Source organism: Symphalangus syndactylus, chromosome 21 (assembly GCF_028878055.3).
Source record: "Symphalangus syndactylus isolate Jambi chromosome 21, NHGRI_mSymSyn1-v2.1_pri, whole genome shotgun sequence".
In the NCBI taxonomy this organism is placed as follows: domain Eukaryota; kingdom Metazoa; phylum Chordata; class Mammalia; order Primates; family Hylobatidae; genus Symphalangus; species Symphalangus syndactylus.
Genome location: NC_072443.2, coordinates 59602809 through 59627763, shown reverse-complemented (window position 1 = coordinate 59627763; position 24955 = coordinate 59602809). Strand labels below are relative to the sequence as shown.

The following is a 24955-nucleotide window of genomic DNA, read 5'->3' as shown; positions in this document are numbered from 1 at the left end:
GGTAACATGGAACAAACATGATGAAAGTTTCCCCTCTGAGACTGAACGTGAAATAAGAGTGTCGGCTCTGCTATCTATCACCACTTCTGTTCAACATTTGCTGGGGGTTCTTGCCAATGCAACAAAAGGAAATACAGAGAAGGAAAAAAACAGGATAAAAGAAATATCAATGGGCCAGGTGCAGTAGCTCATGACTGTAATCCTAGCACTTTGGGAGGCCAAGGCAGGTGGATTGCCTGAGCTCAGGAGTTTGAGACCAGCCTGGGCAACACGGCGAGACCCCATCTCTACTAAAAATACACACACACAAAAAATTAGACAGGCATGGTGGCACGTGCCTGTAGTCCCAGCTACTCAGGAGGCTGAGGCACAAGAATCGCTGGAACCTGGGAGGCAGAGGTTGCAGTGAGCTAAGATGGCACCACTGCACTCCAGCCTAGACAACAGAATGAGACCCTGTTTCCAAAAAAAAAAAAAGAAAGAAAAGAAAAAACGTATAAAAATTATATGTTTTTATGCACAGACAATCCAAAAGAATCTATGGATAAACTATTATGATTACCATTAATAGTCAATTGAGCAAGGTTTGGACACGGGTCAACAGTCAAAAATCAAGTGTATATTTATATAGCAGCCACAAACAATTAGAAAATATTTTTTAAAGCTATCACTTACAATAGCATCAAAACGTATTTAATACCTAAGAATAAATCTATAGAAAGATACAGAAGATGTCTGCACTAAAAACTATAAAATGTTATTGATAGAAATTAAAGAAGACTGGCCCGATGCAGTGGCTTACACCCATAATCCCAGCAGTTTAGGAGGCCAAGGCAGGAGAATCTTTGAGCCCAGGAGTTTGAGACCAGCCTGGGCAACATAGTGAGACATTATCTCTACAAAAAAAAAAAATTAAAAATTCACACGGCATGGTGGCACATGCCTGTAGTCCCAACTACTCTGGAGGCTGAGGTGGGAGGATCGCTTGAGCCCAGGAGGTCAAGGCTGCAGTGAGCTGTGAACATGACTCTGCACTACAACAGAGCAAGACCCTGTGTCAAAAAGCAATTAATTAATTAATTAAAGGAGATTTGTTATATCAAGTACATGGATTAGAAAATTAACTGCTATAGATATATCCAATATCTATGGCATTTTTCTATGGCATTTAATTTCTTCAATTTGATGTATAAGCTCAATGTAATTCCAATAAAAATTCAAGTAGGGGTGTGTGTGCGTGTGTGTGTGTGTGGAAACTGACAAGCTAATTATAAAATTTATATGTAAATGAAAACAATTTTAAAATGCTAAGATATTCTTGAAGAAGAAAAAAACAATGGAGGATTAAATCTACCAGACATCCAGTCTTCCTCATGATTGAGCTTCAGTATTTAAGACACTATAATATTGGTGCAAGGATAGATAAATACACATAGATAATGAGTCACGTAAGATACTTAATATGGGACAAAGGTGGCACCGATGAGCTATGGAGAAAAGACAGTGTTTAAAATAAATGGTTTTGGGTAAACTGGATAGCCACCTATTCCCTACTTCCCACCATACATGAAAATCAATTCCAAGTGGATGAAAGCTCTAAAGAAAAGATAAAGCAACAAGCTTCTAGGACTGCACTATCCTATATAGTAGCCACTAGTCATATGTAGCTATTTAAGTTTTTAGATTAATCAAAACTAAATACAATTAAAAGTTTCTCAGTTAAAAGTTGCGCAGTTTCTCAGTTGCACTAGCGACATTTCAAGTACACAATAGCCACATGTGGCTCTTAGCTACCACACATACAGAACCTTTCCATCATCACAGAAAGTTATATTAGAGAGCAGCAATCCAAAACAGGGTTCAGCAAGCTATGGCCCACTGGATGTTTTGATAAATAAAGTTTTATTGGAATACAGGCATACCCATTCATTTACATGTTGTCTATGGCTACTTTTACACTACAATGGCAGAGTTGAGTAGTTGTGAGAGAGATCATACGACCCACAAAGCCTAAAATATTTACTATCTTACCCTTTTCAGTGAAAGTTTGCAGACCTCTACTCTAGAAGATAACAGGGAGAATTTATTTGTAATCTTGGGATCTTGACCAGGTCATGAAATATAATCGGGAAGATGAATTGAACAAAGCTTAAATTAAGAACTTCTATTTTTCAAAAGACATTATTCAGAAGACTGAAAAGGCAAGCCACAGAATGAAAGAAGATATTTTTAACATATATAAGAACAAATGACTCTTTTGTAGAATATATAAAGAATGTATACAAATCAATAAGAAAAATAAAAATAGTCAAGAGGTTGGAATAGGCATGCCACAGCACCCCAAAAAAAGAACATCCAAATGGCAAATAAATCAAAAAGTGCTCAGCAAAATGCCAATTCTTCCAAATTAATCTATAGATTCAATGCATTCCCGATCAAAATCTTGGCAAGATATATTGTGGGTACTGACAAACTGGATTCTAAAGTTTATATGGAAAAGCTCAAGACCCAAAATAGCCAACACAACATTGAAGGAGAAGGAGAGGACTGACACGGCCTGGCTTCAAGATTTAGTATAGAGATACAGTAATCAAGACAGTGTGGCTGGGTGCAGTGACTCATGCCTATAATCCCAGCAATTTGGGAGGCAGAAGCTGGCAGATTGCTTGAGTTTGAGAACAGCCTGGGCAATATGGTGAAACTCCATCTCTACAAAAATTAGCCAGGTGTGGTGGTGCATGCCTGTAGTCCCAGCTACTTGGGAGGCTGAGGTGGGAGGATGGTTTACGTCTGGGAGGTAGAGATTGCAGTGAGCTGAGATTATGCCACTGCATTCAGCCTGGGTGACAGAGACAGACCTTGTAAAAAAAAAAAAAAAAAAAAAAAAAAAGAAAGAGAGAGAGAGAAAGAAAGAAAGAAAGAAAGAAAGAAAGGAAGGAAGAAAGAAAGAAAAAGAAAAGAAAAGAAAAAGTGTAGTATTTGGTGAAAAAAATAGAAAAATAGATCAATGCAACAGAATGGAGAGGCAAGGAATAGACCCATACAAACAGAGTCAACTGATCTTTGACAAAGGAGCAAAGGCAATTCTAACGAAGAAAGGATAATGTTTCAGCAAACAGTGCTGGAACAACTGGACATCCCTATGCAAATATAAAACATAAATAAATCTAAATGCAGACCTACGCCTTGCACAAAATTTAACCGAAAATGAATCATAAACCTAAACATAAAATGTAAAACTATACAATTTCTAAAAGATAACATAGGAGAAAATCTAAGCTTCATGATGGGGTTTTAGATACAACATCAAAAGTAAGATCTATGGAGAAAAATCTGTAAGTAGGACTTCATTAAAATTAAAAACTTCTGCTTTATAAAAGCTGCTGTTAAGAGAATGAAAAGACAAGCCACAGACTGGGGAAATAAAAGAATTGCAAAAGATATATCAGATAAAAGACTTTTATTCAAAATATAGAAAGAACTCTTGAACTCAACAATAAGAAAACAACCCAATTTTAAAGTAGAGAAAGATCTAAACAAACAATTCATCAGTGAAGACATACAGATGGCAAATAAGCATATAAAAAGATGCTCAAATTTTTATGTTCTTGGAGAACTTCAAATGAAAGCAATGAGATACACTACCACATGTTAGAATGGCTAAAATCCCCAAATTGACAGTACCAGGAAGTCTCATTCATTGCTGATAGGAATGAAAAATGGTACAGCCACTTTGGAAGACAACTTGGCAGTTTCTCAAAAAACTGTTCATGTTCTTACCATATGACTCCACAATGACCCTTCCGGGTATTTACCCAAATGAGATGAGAACTTACATCCACACAAAAACCTGCACATGAATGTTTATAGCAGCTTACCCATAATTGCCAAAAAGTGGAAGCAAACAAGATGTTCTTCAATATGTGAATGGATAAACAAACTGTGGAATATTAACCCAAATGATAGACTATTAAAAAATGATTTAAAAAGTGATAAAAACAAGTTAACTATCAAGTCACACCCAAAAAAAAACATGGAGGAAACTTAAGTGCATATTACTAAGTGAAAGAAGCCAATCTGAAAAGTCTACTTACTGTATGAGTCCAACTATATGACATTCCCAAGAAGGCAAAACTATAGACTGTAAAAAGATCAGTGGTTCCCAAAGATTTGGGGGATGTGAAAAGGTATAGATAGGTTATGCACAGATTTTTAGAATGGTAAAACTATTCTGCATGATGTTATAATGGTGAATACATGACATTATGCATTGGTAAAACCCATAGAATTATACAAATTAAGGTTCACAAAGAGTGAACCTTAATATACATAGTGAACTTTAGTTAATAGTAATGTATCAGTATTGGTTCATTAGTTATAACAAATGTACCACACCAATGCAAGATGTTAGTTATAGGAAAAACTGTGTTGTGTGAGGGAAAGGGTATATGGGAATTCTCTGTACTATGTGTTAAATATTTTTTTAATAATTTTTTTTTTTGAGACAGAGTCTCGCTCTGTTACCCAGGCTGGAGTGCAGTGGTGTGATCACTACAACATCTGCCTCCTGGGTTCCTGCCTCAGCTTCCTGAGTAACTGGGATTACAGGTGTGAGCCACCACGCCCAGATAATTTTTGTATTTTTAGTAGAGACGGGGTTTCGTCATGTTGGCCAGGCTGGTCTCGAACTCTTGATCTCAGGTGATCCACCCGTCTCAGCCTCCCAAAGTTCTGGGATTACAAGCATGAGCCACTAAGCCCAGCCTAAATAAATTTTTAAAGATGTTCAACCTCATTGGGCATGATGGAAATACAAATTAAGTTATAAAGAAATAACACTAAATGCCTGCCATGGGGAATAATATTAAAAAGAAAATATCAAATTGGCCAAGATCCATTCATCTACTGAAACCAGAATCTCACACAAGTGCTTCTGGGAATAAAAACTTTAGAAAACAGTTGAACATTAGCTAATGAAGATAAACATATCAGTACTTTATGACTCGGGAGTTCCATTCCTAAATATACGCCCAACAGAAATGCATTCACATGAATGCCAGGAAGACATATGCAAGAATACTCACAGCAACATTATTCATAAAAGCCTCTCTGAGTCTAATTTGCAAACTGAGAAGAGTAATAATTCCCACCCAGGATTGTGGTGAGGATTAAACATCATCAATACAAAGTACTCAGTGCCCCATGTGGCATGTGATATGTCCGTGGTGAGTGGAAGCTAGTGTTTATTATTATTTGTGGCCTGCATCAATCAGGTTCTCGGCTGCAAAAAAAAAACAAAGACAAAAAACAGAAATTTACTCTGATTTCCTACACCAAAAGATGGCATTTATTAATAGGATATTGCACTGGTCTCTGAATCTATCAGAAAAATGGAGAACCACGCTCAAAAAGTAGTCAGGAAACTAGGAGGCCAGGTGGCAAAACACACCCCAGATGGGGCCACTGAAATAGCTGGGTTAGATCACTTATGCTGGCACAGCTGCTGCTAGAGACCTGTGCTGAGCCTTCTGCTTACCCACTGCTCCTGCATGAATCACATACGACCACTGAATTTCTGATCTGGCCCTTGTCTCTGTAACACCTCTTAAGATTCAAAGTTCAAGGTGGGAGCATCTGGTTGGCCAAGCATAAGTCGCACATGGCCAAGAGGCCAGGGGCTGAGAAAAGGGAATGTCTGGCCCCCTTAGCACTCTGAAGAGGGAGACAGGACTGTGCCTGTCGCCAATAAAGGATTCCTGAAAAACAGGAGTTTGGAAAGCTGGGAGCCACAAAACAACATACATCTATTACAAATTCCAGCACAAATCTAGAATATCTTGGTTCTATGTTTCACTTGATTCCCTTAGTTCTGTATGAAGGAACAAAGTGACAAGTAATATCTGGTTATTTAGAGAGATGGTTCCTGCTCTCAAGGGGATTTTAGTCTAATCAGAGAAACAGACACATAGATGGTCTAACTCCCTGCATCTCATAGTGGAGTGGGAGGACAAAGGCTGCAGGTGAAGTCCCAAGGAGCCTTTCTGAATCTCAAGCAAATCCAGAAGAGCTGGAAGGTGTCTGTGAGCAAAAAACCTTCTGGAAATTCCAGAGGAAAAACACCAAGTGGCAGGGTACAAGGGCAAGGTAACAAATGCAAGAGAGCCAGGAGTCAGGAATTAGACAGGACCTGGAGGGAAGTCAGAGCAAGTCAGGACGCGGCAAGAAAGGTCTGGGGCAAGAAGACTGTGAGTGGGTATTGACCACTTGCTTTTATGGTCCGTTGGTTGCATGATTATGAGCGTGTCCAGCTGGCTTAAAGGAGTAGAGTCAATGCAGCTTAAAACAATATTTGGTACCCATGGCATGCCCCTTTGATAGGCATGGTTTGACCAGGTTTATCCACTTGCTTCAAACTTGGCCATCCAGATTTTCTTTCCCAGGATCTAGAAGTGGGACACTGATGGGATCAAGAACCTCAACTAATACCATAAGTATATGTGTTCTTACCTAGAACACATTCTTACAAAGATGGGTGACATCTTGTCAAGCACTTGTCAGGATCTCTCCAACCTAAATTTTAGGAAACTAAGCTATATGATTTTGATAATAAAAATATTTTTCTTCTTCTTTTTTTCTAACAGGATCTCTTTCTGTCTCCCAGGCTGGAGTGCCACAGCACGATCACAGCTCACTGCAGCCTCGACCTCCCGGGCTCAATCAATCCGCTTGCCTCAGCCTCCTGAGTAGCTGGCATGTGCCACCATGCCCTGCTAATTTTTGTATTTTTTGTAGAGAGGAGGTTTTGCCATGTTGCCCAGGCTGGAAAAATCATTTCTTAAGATCCAAACACCTGGATCTTTCTTAACTCAAAATGTGACATCTATGGTATGAATGTCAGATAACAGCAAACCTTTACATTACCATGGCACTCTCTGGACTGTGATGTTTTGGTGTTTTGACCCTCTCAGCAGCCCTGAGAGGATCAGGAATTATCTTTCCGTTATGAAGCTGCTGAAAATGAGGTTAAGGAATAGGAAGCCGCTTGCCCAAAGGCACAGTGAGCAGAGCATATGGTAGACTTTATGAAATGACAACAAATTCTTCCCATCTATATGCACATCCCTTTGATGGGACTTTGCCATTCCTGTCATTAAGATGAGGAGTCTATAGCTTTCCATTCTTTGAATCTGGGCTCAGCCATGTGATATACTCTGCCCCATAGGACATCAACAAGTGTGACTCTGGCAGAAGTTTTGAAAGTGCTGACACATTGAAGTTTGCCCTCTCTTGAGCTGGGAACATGGAGATCACATAGGGAGAAGCCCAGGTTAGCTCCCTGGAGCATGAGAGGCCACGTGGAGAGAAAGATGCAGCCATCCCAGCTGCTGTCTGTTTTAAGTGTTGGCTGTATTATTACTCAGGGATGGTGAGGGTATCAGATCAGGAGATGACTGCCATTGGAAAAAAGTGGCTTGTTACTCACAGATCCCAAAAGACAGGGCATCCCACATTGCAGGGGACCACATGGAGAAGCACCAGGGTCCATCCAGGGGCAGAGGGAGTGAGAGGAAAATGGGGCAAGAAACTCTATTTTGGTTTCCTGGGAAAGAACAGGTGAGGAAGGGTAAGCAGGTTTCAGATGGGCTAGCTTGGATAATTTTAGTGGGCTCTGAGGTATAAGGCCTGTCTCTAGTTGTCTGGTACTTGGCCGTAAGGTGATTGGGGTAGGAAAATAATGGCACAGGTTGTCAGAGCTCTGTAACAGAGTGGCTGGGGCTATGGGCTCTGTCTTGTTCAGTGTGCATATGGAAGGGGGAGTCATTTACCATCTGTAGGAATTGGCTAACCCTAGAAGGACCAGTCTCTCCAGGGTCAGGAAGACCCCAAGATATCAAATCATCAAAAATACAGAAAATAAAAAGGCATGATAAATACAGTGTCCCAGCTGAGGACTCAGACATGTGAGTGAGGGACTCCAGACCATCCAGTCCCCGCCAAACCAGTGAGGACCAGAAACACCATCCAACCAACCTGTAGAATGGTGAGAAATAAATCACTGATGTTTCAAGCCACTGAGTTTGGGAGTGGTCTGTTACACAGCAAGGATGGATGCAGAAGATGACCCAAAACTGGCCTCTGACTGGTCCCAGGCATGTTCCATCTCCCTCCTGGTGGAGTGAGGGGTGAAAGTAGGACAATTTTGGGGTGGGGAAAAGGTATTACCAAGTCACAGCCTATTCTATCAAATGACAGACAGATGGGGAGAGAAGTCTCTGCATGCAGAATCCCAGCCCTCTGAAAGCTTAGGGGAAACAACTGTCCCCCCACCTCAAAATAGCTGCTCATTACTACTGGCTGATGCTATGCATGGTGATGACAATGGCAATGGGGTTACACAGGGACAAATGTGTCTCACTCCTCAGGATCCTGGCTGCTGAGTTGCTGAAACAAAACCAATTTTTCCAGGAGGGCCAAGAGTCACAAAAACAGGTAGGCAAGTATGTATGGGCTCAGGAGACACACCCAAGCCAAGAAGCCTTTCCCATTTTCTTTCTCTTTCATTTTTCTTTTCTTTCTTTCTTTCTTTTTCTTTTTTAGACAGGTTCTTGCTCTGTCACACAGACTGGAGTGCAGTGATGTGATCATGGCTCACTGTATGTAGCCTTGACCTCCTGGGCTCAAGTGATCCTCCCACCTCAGCCTTCCAAGTAGCTGGGACTACAGGCCTGTGGCTTATTTTCTATTTTTTGTAGAGACAGGGTCTCACTATGTTGTCCCAGGCTGGTCTTGAACTCCTGGACTTAGGCAATCCTCTGCCTTGGCATCTCAGAGTGCTAGGATTATAGGCATGAGCCACCACATCCCCCCCAACATCCCTTTTCCTGCTTGGAGCTGTCCCAGCCTACACTTGGCTGTCTGCTGTGCAGGATCCAGGAGGCAAGAGCAGCAGGACATACACATAAACTTAGTAAGGGTTACCTACGACCTCCACAGTCAGAGTGGGCCAGGAGATAGGAAGGAGAGGCCCACGAAGTGGGGATCAACAGGATGCAATCAACGGGGTGCCAGGTTAAGGAACACCCAGGTTTAAAGTCCCAGCTGTACTTGTGTATGTAACCCAAAGCAAGTCAGATTTAACCTCTCCCAGCCTCAGTTTCCACATCTACAGAATGGGGATTAGGATGAACCTCTCTTCATCCCACTTCACATGTTGGTTGTTTCCACTAAGATGGTGATGACAATGGTGATCAATTGCTACCATATAAGGAAGGCTTAGTTTAGACACCACGCCAAGTACTTCCAATGAATTGTCACATGTGGCTTATTATTATTTCCATTTTACAAGTGAGGAAAACAAATATTAGATAGGCTAAAAGAACTTCCCAAAGTCACACAGCTAGTACAAGGTAGAGGCAGGATTTGAACCAGGAATATCTGATTCTAAATCTCAATGTCAGTGCAAGTGGTTGGTTCTAGTCCCACCCAACATTCGCAGGGAGTAACTGGCTAATCACGAGTCCCCCAGCTAGTCCCCCAGCTGTGGCCAGGGCACCAGGATCAGCCAACACTCACAGCCTGGCAAGCAATGCCAAGGGATCGCCCTGGGGTTGCTTCCTTAGATGGAAATGTGGAAATGGCAGGCACTTTAGACTCCCCTGAGTGCTTTTTACCTCATACCTGTCTTTAACATTGGTCAGCACCCATGATCCCCAGCGTCTCAGTATGGTAACCAGTAATGAGGGACGCCAGAGCATCTCTGGAGTGAGGCGGCACCAGGAAACGGGAAGGAGCTGAGTTTGGGTCATTGAGGAGCTCAGCCAACATTTGACACAGATTCTAGGCCCCACCCACTATTCCAGGCTGCCCATATTTTTTCTTGGAGGCAAGGTGTGTAGAGGGACACTGAAGAAATATTTTTGAGTAAAAAGACTGAACAGAGGTTGGTGCTTTGTCTTCTCTGTCGGAGACAGATGGACTACATGGGTTGTCACTTTGTCCCCTGGATGCCTGGATATAACGGACACCCGATTGACTCACTATCCACTCTTGGGTGACTCATTGTCCTATTGTTTCAGGGCAATCTGTGTGCATTCAGGGACAAATCTGGTCATGGACAACCAACTGTGGCTCAGAAGAGCTAGGAAAACCCCCACCTGAAAGTGTCTCTCCAGCTCTCTGGTCACAGCAGCAAAATCCCTCTGGCAGTTGTTCAGTCTTGGGGTTTAAAAGCCTTTCAAATGTAAAGTCCTCTGAAAAAAAAAAAAGAAGAAAAGCAACACCTTTAGGGATTTTCATTACACCAGAAGCTAGGTTCATGGTGTTCTTGGTATCTCAGGAATTTTTTGTTTTTTTTTTTTTTACAATGCCCTTAGGCCAAAAGAAATACCCAACAATTCCATTTATCAAGTAGTTATGTATAAGCAACTTAATAAATGTGTCCTTATTAACAAAAAATAATATACATAAATTAAAAGAAAAATATTATTTTATTTCTCTCTTAAAGAGACACAATTACTTCCTAACAAAACATGTGTCTCTGTTGGGCACTGCAGAACTCTCAAGCCCTGCAATCAGATTGGACACTGCTACCCTCAACTCCTGTCCCACGTTGATTTTCAGTAGTACTTTTTTCCATCCTTGCAATCACTGAAAACCCAGCTTTGCAAAGATATGACATTATCTGAAGGAATGTAGCGTGATCTGTTTACCCCTTTCATGTGGGGTTGGATGGATGTCAGGCATTGCTTTGCTTCCCTCAAAAATTTAAAATACCTCGCCGGACTCCTGTGAGTTCACAACAGCACCCTGGGCACCTCAGCATAGCTAGGAACTGCAAAGTTATGCATTGGTAGGTGCCAGCCAGCAGCAGGCAAAATGCAAGGGCCTTTAAAAATGCAATATGGGGTAGGGACCTGGGGAACAGGGCAGGAGAAGGGCTGCTTGTGGGAGTAAGCAGGGGGCGAGGGAGTGAAGGGATTATTGTGTAGACGAGGCTAGAAAAAACTAAATATCATTTAACCTGAGGTTCTTTTCTCCATTGGGAAAAGGTATCTAATCATAGCTATCCTGTCCACCTTAAGGATTATCATGCATTCAAATGGACTACAGGTTTGGAAACACCTTGTGAATGGTATCAAGCTTGAGCTTGAGCGTGATATAAATGCTGGATATTGCGGCTAATGTGTTTCCTTCTCATCAGAGGTTATTGGAGAGACCCTCTCCCACAAACACTCTGTATTCCCAGCACCTTGCCACCGCAGAGGAAATGTGGCCAATTCCAAATGATGCTCAAAGCTTATTTTGTTTCCTTTAGATAACACCCTGCCGGTTGCTGATCATACCTGTTGATGAATTCCAAAAGAGCAGTTGCTATCTCAAAGGCGAGCCGGGTCACGGAGGGCAGGAAAAGCACAACCCTGAATGCAGAACAAGCACCACCACGGTCTTGAAACCTTACAAATAACTTCATAAATCCTGCACTGGGCTTCCTTCTTGACCACACAGGCTTCCTATCAAATATGAATGAAGAGGAGGTGGACTGTATTACAAAATTAATAATGTAAGATGGTGGCTGCCAAAGCCATTCATAATCGTAATTGCTTTTGCATGTGTTTTCTTGAAAGCAATTTCATATTTGTCAGCAACTAGGAATGAAGGCTCTTCCTTTGATACTTATATGTACAGGCACAAAATAGAGTTGAACTTTGCTGCACACAATAAATGTGTTGTGAAAATACGTGTTTGAAGTCTAATAAACAGACTTTTATTTTGCCCATGTTAAACACAGAAGAGAATGTCTTCTTTAATGGGAATGGGAACAATCTTCCACTCTTTTGCCCCATTTCTTAGTTTAGATGTTCATAGATAATTGCCTAAAGTACTTAGGTCATACAGAATTTCAAACCAAAGGAAACATTACATGATCTCTATTGTCAACATAAGATTTTTGTAGTTGCAGAGGTACTGGAAAGGGAAAATAGATGCAGCCCATAAGAGGTATATAGTTCCAAACTGCATTATGTCACTGAAAAATCTACTCATTTGATTTACAATTAGGTTAATTGCAGGGTTCCAGGAGAAAAGAGGGAGCTGAGATCCCTGACTCAGGAGAACAAAAGGGGCATGAATGAAAGAGTAGTTTCCTGTGAACACAAAATAGTCTCCGAACATGAACTTCTGGCGGCACTTCTAAAGGACAATGAGAGCATCACCTGAGCTAAGAGACAACAGAACTCTCTAGTGCTCCTTGTAACAGATTCCAGGTCACAGAAAAGAAACCAGAACTCAGTCTCCCCAGGATCTGAAGTCAGGCACATCAGAGTTTGAATCCCATGTGGCCTTAGGCAAGTTGCTTTCTATCTTTATACCTCAGTTTTCTCATCTATAAAATGGGAGCAATAATACCTTACAAGGCATTATGTTCCAATGCAGTAATGTAGGATGTAGGGTTTCACAACAGTGAAACCTATATAGGAATACTTATTTTCCTTCCTGGCTCTAAGCCCAAGAGGTCACAGATTAGTGAGCTGCCTCTGGCCAGTGATCCTTGTACTCCCTGCTGTCATTCTCTTACCCAGTGGTTCTCCAACTTTGATGTGTACCTGAATCTCCTGGAGAGCAGATAAAGAACTCAGAGGCCCCAGCTCATTGATGTAGGAGAGAGAGGCTTGGCCTGCCTGTTTTCACCAAGAAGGGGAAGGTGGCAGCACACATTCCTGTACGGGCAGCCCTTAGTGCCCTCCAGCAATGACTGTTCCTCACCTCACCCTGACCGTCATTTTATATCTCCGGCATTCTCTGTACTCCCTTCTGCTAATGCAAACTGCATCTCTTCTTAAAAGCTAATCCAAGTCCCAATTTCTCATAACAAGTTTCCATGAATCCAGAACAAAATAAAAAAAATATACACATGGTGAATTTGTTACAACCATTGCTACACTTAATTAGTTTTGTCTGGTATCTTTTCCTACCTTTTTGCTTTCTGTGTGATTGTTTCTTGTAAACTGCATAAAGCTAGATTGTTTCCTAAAAATCCAACCTAAGAAACTGTCACATATTATTGTGGGAACACGTCTTAACCTTTGTCCTGGTTTCCTTATCTATAAAACAGGGTTGTTGCAATGACTGAGTTAACACTGGCAAAGCCCTTAGCCCTGGCACGTACTACACACTTAATAAACACTAGCTACTCTTAAGAGTTCAGTTTAATCATTTATAGGGATAGTGATTATTGATATATTTGGGGTTATTGGACCATCTTATTTCGTATTTTCTATTCACCATGCTTTTCCTTGTTTTTCTAATCTTTTCTGCCTCAGTGGCTTTATCAAGTTTTCCTGAAACCCATTTTCTGGAAACAGGTGTTCACTAAAATTTGCCTTTAAAACCTTAAAATGGATTCTTAAGAGTTCAAAGTAGGTCGATGCCTCCCAAACAATACTAATACCAAGAGCTTCAGAATGCCTTGATATTCTGATCTCCCATGTCCCACATGATTATCTACTATTTTATTTCCACCTTGTTTTAACCACTCTCCACTCCTCACCCCCAAATCTATATTTACTTAAAACTTGCCAATGTGTTTACCAACATATTTGCTCACCACTGCTTTTTGTATACCACTCCTTTCTTCTGGGTTCCATTCCATTCTTACTAAAGAGCACCCTTTGGTAAGTACTTTTGCCCATCACAACTTAACAAACAGAAGTCTGGATCTCTGACTATATCTTGCATGAAGGACAAGATTAGCTGGTTTAAAACAGAACTATCCCACAGTTCATCACTACGATATTCTTTTACTTTGCTAGAAAAAAAACCAAAAACCAGCCCCTGACCAGGTTATGACTTTTAGCATTTATTCAACTATTTTCCCTTTCTGGACAGAAATCAGCAATGGTCCCAAAATACATTTAGACAAATATGCTTCTATGAAGCCTGTATTTCTACAAAACTGTGACAAAGTGGGTAAAGACAGTCTCTTGACAATCAGATTTGGGCCTTACATTATGCTACCATAGGTTCTCTTAGACCCACCCCCTTCTTTAGGTTTTTAACCTAAGTAACACAATACCATGTATTGCAAATAGGAAACAAATGATTCTATGTAGATGTCATGCTTTCATAAATTCAATATTTATGTTGCCAAAATGTTTTCAGTAGATACTCTTTAAAATTCAAATAGTTATATTAAAATAGCTCATTCAATAATGTTCCCTAGAAAGTGCATTTTGCAGTGAAGACTTATTAGGCATGAGAAAGTCAGGGCTGCTCAAAATCAGCTACTACATAAAAGATATGATACAATTCTTTTAAGACTGTGATGCAGTTCTTACGTGACCCAAATGGAAATAAACGTCATGTGGAATCCTGGGGTTTCAATTGTGTGCTTGTAATTCCGAAGTTATATTATGGGGACCAAAAAAAATTCCCTGCATGCTGCCTAGCTGACCCCCATTCAAGAAAAGACATTTACAATAGAATGTCAGCCTTGCTGTCTATTCATTTGACACCAAACCAGCTGGCTTCTTTGGAGAGCATTAGAGTAAGAGCAGCTCTAGAATCTTGCCAGGAAATGTATCCAGCTGCTATCCAAAGACTGGGTGTGAAACACTATAAAAGTATTTCTTACCTATTCCCCTCAGAGATCTTAAATACAAGTTGAGTATCCCTTATCTAAAATGCTTGGGACCAGAAGTGTTTCAGATTTTGCATTTTGGAATATTTGCATCATACTTACCAGTTAAGCATCCCTAATCCAGAAAATCTGAAATCCAAAATGCTCCAGTGAGGGTTTGAGTGTCATATCAGCACTCAAAAAGTTTCCAATCTCAGAGCATTTCTGATTTCAGATTTTCAAATTAAGGATATGCAACCTATTGTATATCTCTAATTTGAAACTAGGGATAATTAGAACCTATCTAACTTTCTATTACATTAGAACATGAAAAGTATTGTTGGTCTTTGTTTGCTTATAATTCCATAGAATAGTTTTGTTTTAGTCCCTTTCAATTTTGGACTCTCAGCTTTGATAGTTAACAGAAATGAAAGCCTTGCATTTGCTGTGACATTGACACTGATGAACTCCAATGTGATTCTTAAAACCCATTAAGACCCAGAGAAAAAAAATTCCTTTAGAATACTTTGGTATCCCGTTTTGAAAACCTGGCCATATATTTTATTAAAAGCTAAGGTCCCAATAATTCCACTTCCGAGAATGTAATCTAAGGAAGTAATCATATATATGGAAAAAACTATATGCACCATGATGCCTTCTAAATTATTTGTAATTGGAAAAAGCTGGAAGTAACATAAATGTCCAAGCATAGAATGTCTGTGCAAAATGGCACACGATCCAGATGGATTGTTATACAATCATTAAATAGTATTGATAATGCACTGTGGAATCTTTCTGTGACAAATGAAAGCACTGTGTGTGTGTGTGTGTGTGTGTGTGTGTGTGTGTGTGTGTGTTTATGGAGGTGATCCTGGATAGGTGATATGAAATTCTGACTTGTCCAGCTTCTCTTGATACTATTGGGAAGTTGGCAGTCACACAGGCACTTACTAGCATGAGCTGACTTGTATTTTGGAACCAAAGGAGTCAGAAGATGCATGCATCAGTTCCTGGGTGTCCATTTGTGCTGCCAGAAGAAAATACCACAGACTGGGCCATTTATAGACAATAGAAATTTATTTCTCACAGGTATGGAGGCTGGTAAGTCCAAGATCAAGGCACTGGCAGATTCCATGTCTGGTGAGGACTGCTCTCTACTTCCAAGATGGTGTGTTGTTGCTGAGTCCTCCAGAGGGAACGAAGACTGTGTCCTCATGTGGCGGAAGGGATGGAAGGAAACAAAACCACTCCCTCAAGCCCTTTTAGAAGGACCGTGACCCCATCTATAAGGGCTTTGCCCTCATGACTTAATCACATCCTAAAGTTCCCACCTCTTGTTAAGTTTCAACACATGAATTTTGGGGGAGACAGGGATAAGGAAAGAACATGGTGATTAATGCTGTCCCCCTGGACTGATTTTCAAGCTTTCTATGGCAAGAGTTTATAGGCAAAAACAAAATCCGTCCATTGCATGTTCATGTGCCATGAACCTCTCTTTTGTTGCACTCATCACAGTTGTACATTAATTTATATAATCTATATAATTACTTAATGCTCATCTTCCCTTCTGATCTACAAGCTCCAACAGGGCAGGAACTGTCTTTGTTTTGCATATTACTTGACATATAGTCCTAATAGTTGAAGGAAGGAAGGAGAGGAAGAGAGGAAAGGAAAGGTAAGGGGAAAGAGGAAAAAAAAGGGGGGGGGGTGGGGAAGAGAAAAGAGAAAAAGTGAAAGGGGAAGAGAGAGGAAGCAAATTTTTGCACAGGACGCTGTGGTCCGGGTGACAGTACACTAGCAAACCAGGAAAGGACACTCCCACTTCCACTTGGAACACAGCAAGGCCAAGAGACTGAAATGGACAGGAAGGCAGGGCTGCCTTAGCACTTGGCAGGTTTGCATCTTGGGGCTATATTGGGGATGGCATCCTAGGCAAGGTAGGACTTTCCAGCAGGGCCAGCCACAGTGCACGTGACACAGCAGCGGTGAGGAGGGCAGATGCTGGTAGAAGTCTGTCGAGGGGAGCAGCAACATAGGCAAGCATGGACTTGTGTCTGTATTCTGAATATCTGAACCTGGGGATACCCAGAAATACACAGAAGGAATGGAGAAATGCCCCCTTTAAGGTCTCAGTGCAGGTAGGGAGTATAAAGTCAGTATCATGGGTGTAAATGTAAATACTTGTTTACAGCCTCAGATAGTTGTTCTTAAGGATGTCTAAAAAACAGACTAAAAACCAAAAAAAAATTATTGAAATGGTAAAAAATGTAATGGTTGTGGTTTTCTCTCCTATGTTCATACTTTTATAATATGTACATAACAGACAGAAGTGTTTCTCATTTGAATAATTGCTACTTTCTTTTATCAGATGTGAAGAAGTTTGAAATCCATTGTTTCTGTTTTTTTTCCCCCAGTTCTAGCCTTCTCTATTTTGTCTATCCCTGTTGACACATCAGTCTTTACAATACAATTTTGTTTTTAAAGGCATACCTCCCTATATTATATACATGGTCTTATATGTATGAATTCTTTTTTCAACTAGACCAGTAATCCTCAACATGAGGTCGAAAAAGAAAGACGAGAGTAGAGGATGAAAGGATAGCCTGGCATACTAGGCCATCTAAAGTGCATCCAGCAGCTCACCTGCACCCCCACAAACCATAAGCATCACTGCCATTCTGAGCTGATGTTGATGGGAGATGTTATAACTTTGAGGGGAGTGAGGAGGTAGAAAGAGTTAATAACTCTGAATTACTGTAAGTTTGGTGAGAACTGTATTTTCACTACAAAGTGAATTTTAAAACCAGAAGTGTATCAGTTTCAATTTTGGATCTATCACTTACTCTAAGTTCCTTAATCTTTGTCAGATGGATATGAACATACATTTCTTTCAATGTATGAATATTAAACATATGCTAAGTGCTAACAGATCGTGCTCAATAAATGCTCTTTAGACCTTATTTTTCAGGTAGACTTGGGAGTTCCTTTACATTACAGGTTTCTCAATCTTGGCACAACTGACATGTTAGACTGGATAATTCTTTATTGTGGAGTGTTGGAGGCTAAAGTGTGCCCCTTAACCCCTGCCACTAAATATGTTGGAAGTCTTAACTGCCAGTATCTCAGAATGTGACGGTATTTAGAGACAGGGTCCTCTATCTAAAAAAGGGGTAACTAAAGTAAAATGAGGCCATACGCATGGGCCCTGATCCAATGACTACTGTCCCTATAAGAAATCAGGACACCAGTCCTGCACAGTCATGTGCACACAGAGAGAAAAGACCATGCAAGGACACCATGAGAAGGCCACTGTCTGGAAGCCAAGGAGAGAGGCCGAAGAAGAAACTCTACTGATCTTGGACTTCCAGCCTCCAGAATTCTGAGAATACACATTTCTGTTGTTTAAGCTTCCCAGTCTGTAGTATTTTGTGATGGCAGCCCTGGCAAACTAATACATGAGGGTAGGATGTTTAGCATCATCCCTGGCCTCCACCCATTGATACTGGTAGTACCCCTCACCACCTTCTACCTCCAAAAGTGTCTCCACACATTGCCAGCTGTCTCCTGGGGGGCAAAATCTTTCTGCCCACCCCACTGGAAACCATTGTTCTAGATGATCTTCAGCCACCTTTGTATTCCCAGTGTCAGCACAGTGACAGATATAGATAACCAAATATTTGCTGAATGAACTCATGTGCCTGCTTTCCCAATCTTGGGTCTCACCGCTTCTTCACAAACTCCTTTTGCTGCAATTAAAGTAATAATTACTTCCAGTTTAATTTATAGACTATATAATTTGTCATGAAACAAGCAGTTTTCATTTTGACATAATTTCTGACAACTCAGTGACATAAATATATCCATGTGAGCTCCTATTTTGTTTGACATACTCACTTACCTCACATCAGTTCTGCTGATAGATTTCGTAAGTGGTGCTTTTCGTTTCCTTAATGCACCCCTCAGGATTTCAAGCAAATGAAATTATTATGACAAATTTTTCTATAGCCATTTCTAACACAGGGAACTCATAAAGAAATCAAATGTCTGCACTTCACTGTGAAAGCACTAAACTCTCAGCCATAATGAGACTCCACACATTATCAGAAACCCCAGACCATACCAAAAAGCCAAGGTCAACGGAGACAGTCTTTGGAAGAGGAGGTCATAAATGTTGAATCTGGCAAATCATAAATTTCTTGCCTTAATATTGCTGCATTTGCTGTCATCTCATTTGAAAGCTGATGTGTTTGGGTTGGGTGGTGGCAGAGGGGTGGGAGTTGGGGGATGCTGGCTCTGAAAGGCCAGAGAGGCATTATGAACTCTGGAAGCATCTGGCTACTGGTAGACATTTTACACAAATAGCAATTTCTCACCAATCCATTTCAATGATTTCTAACCCATACTCAGCTATCCAGAGGATACTGTTTTAAGAACATTATTGAAAACTGATACACTCTATTCATTTACAAAATTCATCCATTGCATACCTTTTGTTTAATAGCTTGGATTCAGTGTTACAGATTTGATTGACCCAAGTGAAAAAATACTGACACTAATCATTTTTAAGTGCTATTTCAGAAGAATATGCGCAATGTTTCTAAGTTATTGTGACTTTGTGACTGTCGTGGCTTTAAATTATAATACTAATATCCTACTCTGAGAAATGTGTAAGACACAGGTCTAACAAACTACATTAACCTCGGGCAACAACCATCATGGAGCTGCTGTAACACAGGCATGGTGGTGGCCTGCATCGGTACTTAGACACACCAAGGATGTGAACTGACATCCTGCCTTTCCAAAAACATAAACATTTCACTCAACTGTTTCTTGTAATAAAGAAGTTGAAAGAATCCTTTTGTGAGGTTGGATTCTCCATGGAAGAGAAGGAGAATGGCCTAAGGACATTCTGAAATTTAGATATCAAACCAAACCAAATCAAACCAAATCCCTGTGCCAAAGAGTCTACCTCCTCTGCAAAGCTGGTGCCTGTGTGAAATGTCAGTATTTCTAGAGAGAGATGTTTTAGAGGCAGGAGGGAACTGACCAAGTAAGGATATTTTGTAACATTTTTCCCCTCTGGAAAAGCAGAAAAGAATGAACATAGCTAACTGTAACATTTAGAATTTAGCATCTTTCCTTGGGCATTTATAAAAAGAAAATCTATCTGTGGCAACCAAAAGTACCATATTCTAATCAATGCATTTGAAAAGTCAGCAAAAGCCCACATTAATTCCTATTACGCTTGTTTCTTGGTTCAATCTCAGCACTTTCAGCGGCTCTTGTGCGGCGATTCTGTCTTGGACTTATTTCTGTGTCTTGAAGATTGTTTCTGAAGACAGAAAAAAGAAATGACATCTTAGAAAGTAATGATTATTGTACAGCAGTTTCTAGTTTACAAGTGTTTTCACACATATTATTTCATTAAAACCTCGAAATAACCCTCTATTCTGTTGATGAATTCATAATTGTTATTACTAGTATTTCCACTTTATGAATTAGTGAGTTAGCAAAGATCACAGATAGTAAATGAGTTCTGAACCCCTTTTTCTGAATTAAAATTTAGGAGTTTTATGCTTCTGTTTAGCATGTAGAGGGCTGGGGAAAAAAGGCAAACAAAAAGCTGCTCCCATCCTAACAAGAAAAAGCCAGGCAGTCTAACAAAATCTTAACTCTGATCCTTCAGAGACCTGAGGTTATAAAGGAACTAAGAAAGCAAAATTCCAAAGAAAAATATGCCCCTCCAAAGATGGGCCACACTTCTCTCACTTTTGGCAGAGTGTTGGAGAACGAGGTGGCTGCCATACAAACAGGTAAGAAGAATCAGCTAAGATTTTCCTAATTTCTTAAGTACAGGCTAGTACTGCAGGCCCCTGACACAAGGAGAGTCTGCACACACTTGCCAGCTCTTTTCCACGAGCCACCGTCAGGTGCTCACAAGAAAGACTGGGAGCAGGGCAGCAGAATGGAGAGGGGCCACTTCAGTGGCTACTGGGGACAGGAAGAAGTCCTGCTTGCTTTCCTGAATGCTTCTCTCCCATGAAGCATAAGCTTTTCAATTGCTGAGGGAAACACAGGAAACTCCCCCTGGGGCTCTGGCAAAGACCCATGGCCTCTGGGGAAGGAACAGAGGTGAAATCAGTCTGCCTCAAGGGGAGGCATATGACCTCATTTGGAGGAACGCAGGCAAAGATTCACTGCTGCAGGGGAAATGGTAGAAACTAAAACCTCTACCTTACGGGAGGGGCAGTAAATCATCTCCAGCTGATGATCTTACACTGACACCAAGCAAAGGTTTGGTCAAGTGGCCGGGCGCGGTGGCTCACGCTTGTAATCCCAGCACTTTGGGAGGCCGAGGCAGGCGGATCATGAGGTCAGGAGATCGAGACCACGGTGAAACCCCGTCTCTACTAAAAATACAAAAAAAAATTAGCCGGGCGTGGTGGCGGGCGCCTGTAGTCCCAGCCACTCGGAGAGGCTGAGGCAGGAGAATGGCGTGAACCCCGGGAGGCGGAGCTTGCAGTGAGCCGAGACTGCGCCACTGCACTCCAGCCTGGGCGACAGAGCAAGACTCCGTCTCAAAAAAAAAAAAAAAAAAGGTTTGGTCAAGTAGCCTGATACCATGGGAGGAGGCGGAAGTGCTAAGAAAGGCCCACCCCTGAGACTCAGGCACACAGGGCCTACCTAAGACTCAGGCTGGACTGAGATAACAGTGAACCCTTGCTGTTTCCCACCATGAGCCTAGCAAAAAGCAATAAGCAGGAGAAGGAAATGGCTGAGGGAGAGACAGGGATATGGTGAAGATATGCCCCTATTTGGTGCAGGAAAGCAAGCATGGCTGAAAGGAAAACGGGAGCAAAATCAGTGAGAAAAACCCTCCGGCAATCCAGCCCCAACAGTAAGCAGAAGTCAAAGCAGCCACCTGCTAGAGTAACTTGAAGTGGATGCACTGAAGGTCACATTAGTCACTAGGAAACTCCAATCCAGGTCAACTCTGAATTACCCAGCTCAACTCCCAACACTAATGACCCAATAGAAGGATGTGCATTTCTAGGCACAAACACTATCGACCTCAGTCCCTATGGTTCTTCACTGCATGGCCAACATTCAAAAAGTATGATACGCAATGAAGCAAGGGAAAAACCCAGTTCGAGATGGAAATTCCTTCAATAGGCTTTAAGTGCAATACATAAAGTTGATAAAAAGACTTAGTGAACTTGAAGATATGTCAATAAAAACCATCCAGATTAAGACACAAAGAAAAAAAGGAGTATGTGAGGGGGTGCACATAGAATAGAGGAGCCAAGAGCTGTGGGACAATAAAAATGGCATAACATGTGTATAACTTTAATACCTGGAAGAAAGGAGAGAAAGAACTATGGAAAATAAATATGTAAATATATATGGCTGTGGATTTTCTAAAAATGTTGAAACACATCAAATCAAGATCAAAGTTGGTCAAAGAACCCCAATTATGATAAATACCAAAAATAAACAACCAACAAACAAGATCTCTCCAGGATTTGTTGTTGTTGCTGTTTGCTATTATTATTTAGTGACTTTTCTAAACCAATCCTATAAATATGTATTCTTTGTTGTATATGGCAACTAAAAGTGTCTGCTTGATTAGCTTTGTAGTCCACTAATGTGAACAGTTCCTTAGACATCTGGAACCAATATCATACAGAAACTCAACAAAACCAGTCTTTGCTGAGGGGTTCTGTGTGTGTGTGCTGGGGCATGCAATCAACATTCACTCAACACTCAGTGGGCAACTCTGCCTTAGCCTCTACTTCCTGCTTGCACACAGCCTCATGGTTAACCAAAGGTGAAAGTTTAGTGCTTCCTTAGGTCTTTCCTAAGCATGCACAGAAGCTCTATGAATGAGAGTGACCCTCTAGATTCCCAGGAATATTTTATAGCTGTTCAAAACCCCCATGGAAATCTTATTCTTCAGCTTTTACCATTAGGCTTTTTGGTTAGCATATCATTTACCATATCAACTGTTATCTACCACCTCAGACAGCTGCAAAGCTAGTCAAATGCCTCTAATTGCTTTCAACAAACACCCTTAGAGAAAAGGCTTTTTGAATTGAGCAAGTTCCAAGTCAGATAAAGTAAAGACAGTCTTGCAAGTAGAGTCTTCCAGGGAACCATTAGACAGACTAAGTAAAAATTCTCTGGGAATGTGGCTTTAAAGGGGCTCCAACCCCACTCTGCCTTCTCTGGGGGCTGTCAGCCTGCTGGTCCTCACCATGACTGCAGACTGTTGGCTCCCAAGGCCACAGAGGAACTGGAGAGAGAAGGATGAGAACAAAGCCAGTCGAATCACCACAAAGCTCACTGTTCTCACTGAGATTCAGACATTTTTCTTGAATAAATGATCCCTACCTAAATTGCTGCTGCCTTTGGTTAATTTTCAGAGTTTTCCTAAAAGTTGATTCTGACAATTTTTGCAGTTTTGTTATTGCTTTTATGGAGCAGAGAATTTCCACCATTTTTGCTATCACTCATCATTTTTACTTTTTTTCATGTTTTAGTTTATGTTCTTAAAATCTCTCAACTTGCACCATGTCAAATTTTTTATCTTAACGTTTTATTATCTTTACTTATTTGACTTCTGACTCTTTCTAAGTTTTAAGTTTTAGTGAGATGTTCCTCCTTACTTTTAACTTCTATTTTATTGCTCTTTATTCTCATACCTTGTTTTTAATAATCCTTTAACATTTTTCAGTAATATTTTCTTTCCATGTTTCCCCTCTTTGATTTGCCTTTATGATAGCTGGCAACAGACACAGCTATTGAGGTAGTGGAAGAAGTCATCTATACTTCTTCCACTTCCTTAGGAGGGGAGTTCCTGGCAAGGATCTCAGTGGTTCTCCCAGAACAATTCTCTAAAACACCTCATCCCCTAAGATGCAAGAATCCTAATAGAATAACCCAACCCATATTTTTTTCCATGCATGTAACACATTGACTTACTGGAATAACACTTAATAAGATCTCACAGGTGCAGCAGGTTTTTAAATTCTTGGTCTCCAGCAGGTATTACTAATGAATTTCTTTTAGTAAAATTTGACAATAGCATGTAAGCCAGATGGGAGGATATTCCTGGGGAGGGCCACAGTGAGGCATCTATCTACTGTTAAAGTGTTGAATCTACTGAATGCAAAAACATGCCTTAGGAGATCTGGCCATTCATCATCAGCCTGATTCCAATACACATTATTTCCAGGATGACCTACTTTCCTTCTTGGTAGGCCCATAGAAAGAATCTCATGGTGTGTGGCTCTCCTTGCCTCATGTTGATTACAGAGAGTGATCAGATCAAGGACCACTGTAAACAGGCCTGAGTTTCCTTTTATTCATTTTTTTAAAGACGGATTCACTGTTTTCTTGCTGCAAGTACTTTCAATTACAGTAATTGTATCATTTAATAAACATGACACGCTCATAAGTGCATGCAAACAACTTCTTATGGGTTTAAGATGAAATGTAGACTATTAATAGAGAAAATGATTCTTCCTTTTCCGATTTTATAAGATTAGAGAAAGTTATTTTCTAAAATTTTCTTTTAAAGGCACTATGAGATAGAGACAAAGAGTTAGCAAGACTTTTAAGTGGTGTTAGCTTAAAAATCAAATTTACAAATTTGGAAAGGAGCCTTTATTTCTTACAAACAATTACAGCCAGAAAGGTGACCACTCTGACAAGGCTGAGAAGTGTTAACTCTGGCAGAGCCCAAAAGACAGGCACTGTAAGAGAGGGAAGAGAGAAAAGGGATTTACGGTGAATGTGTGGACCAAACATACATATTCAACAGGTTACAGGAGGAGCTATGATTATTCATAAAGGGGGGGTTCTAATGCATGCATGCATGTTACACAAAACCCATGTTCATTCTGGGGTGGAGACTTAACATTTAAATACATTACAATTAGGTCTTATATGTCAAAAGGTCTTTTTAGGACATAAAGGCACCCAACTGCTCAGCCACTATAAAACTGGCCAGAACCAGTCCATGGTCAGTGGTCTCTTATAAGGAGAAAGTTATTGAAATCAGTTTCTTGTCAAACCAATGCTGTAGTTATAGCTTGTGGAACAGGGGGTCAGTTAGTCAGCATCTGGCAGTTGTGTAGATGTGCTACAATTGTTTTAACATTGTTTATCTCAAGGCCAGTGCTTGTTTAGCTGCTAGAGAAAAAGAAAAACCTTGTGGCAATTAGAACATAATTACTTTTTAAGTGTGGGGTGATTTACTTAACCCTTGCCTGGCATGGCCTTAGGTCTTGTCTATAATTTGGTATTTTATTGCCACAAAAAAATCTGTTCTGTCAGTCC

At 40.7% G+C, this 24955-nt stretch overlaps 2 protein-coding genes across 3 annotated transcripts in view; both read right to left on the bottom strand.

Annotated features, from left to right (window-relative positions):
* The window catches only part of OXTR (oxytocin receptor), a 98287-nt gene extending 81946 nt beyond the window's left edge, over positions 1-16341 (bottom strand). The window contains exons 1-3 of one of the 2 annotated variants that reach the window (XM_063630470.1): positions 15702-16341; positions 11343-11510; positions 10155-10250 (exon numbers count right to left, since the gene is read on the bottom strand). The gene's annotated coding sequence lies outside the window, so the exon portion shown is untranslated. Of the gene's footprint in view, positions 1-10154; positions 10251-11342; positions 15674-15701 lie in introns of those variants that run through there. The other variant, XM_055259247.2, reaches the window with a different exon arrangement.
* Positions 16342-18366: 2025 nt separating this feature from the next.
* Positions 18367-24955, bottom strand: part of RAD18 (RAD18 E3 ubiquitin protein ligase) — an 83166-nt gene continuing 76577 nt past the window's right edge. The window contains exon 13 of the mRNA XM_055259246.2: positions 18367-19946. Coding sequence (XP_055115221.2) covers positions 19844-19946 — 103 coding nt within the window. The 3' untranslated portion in view covers positions 18367-19843. The remainder of the gene's footprint in view (positions 19947-24955) is intronic.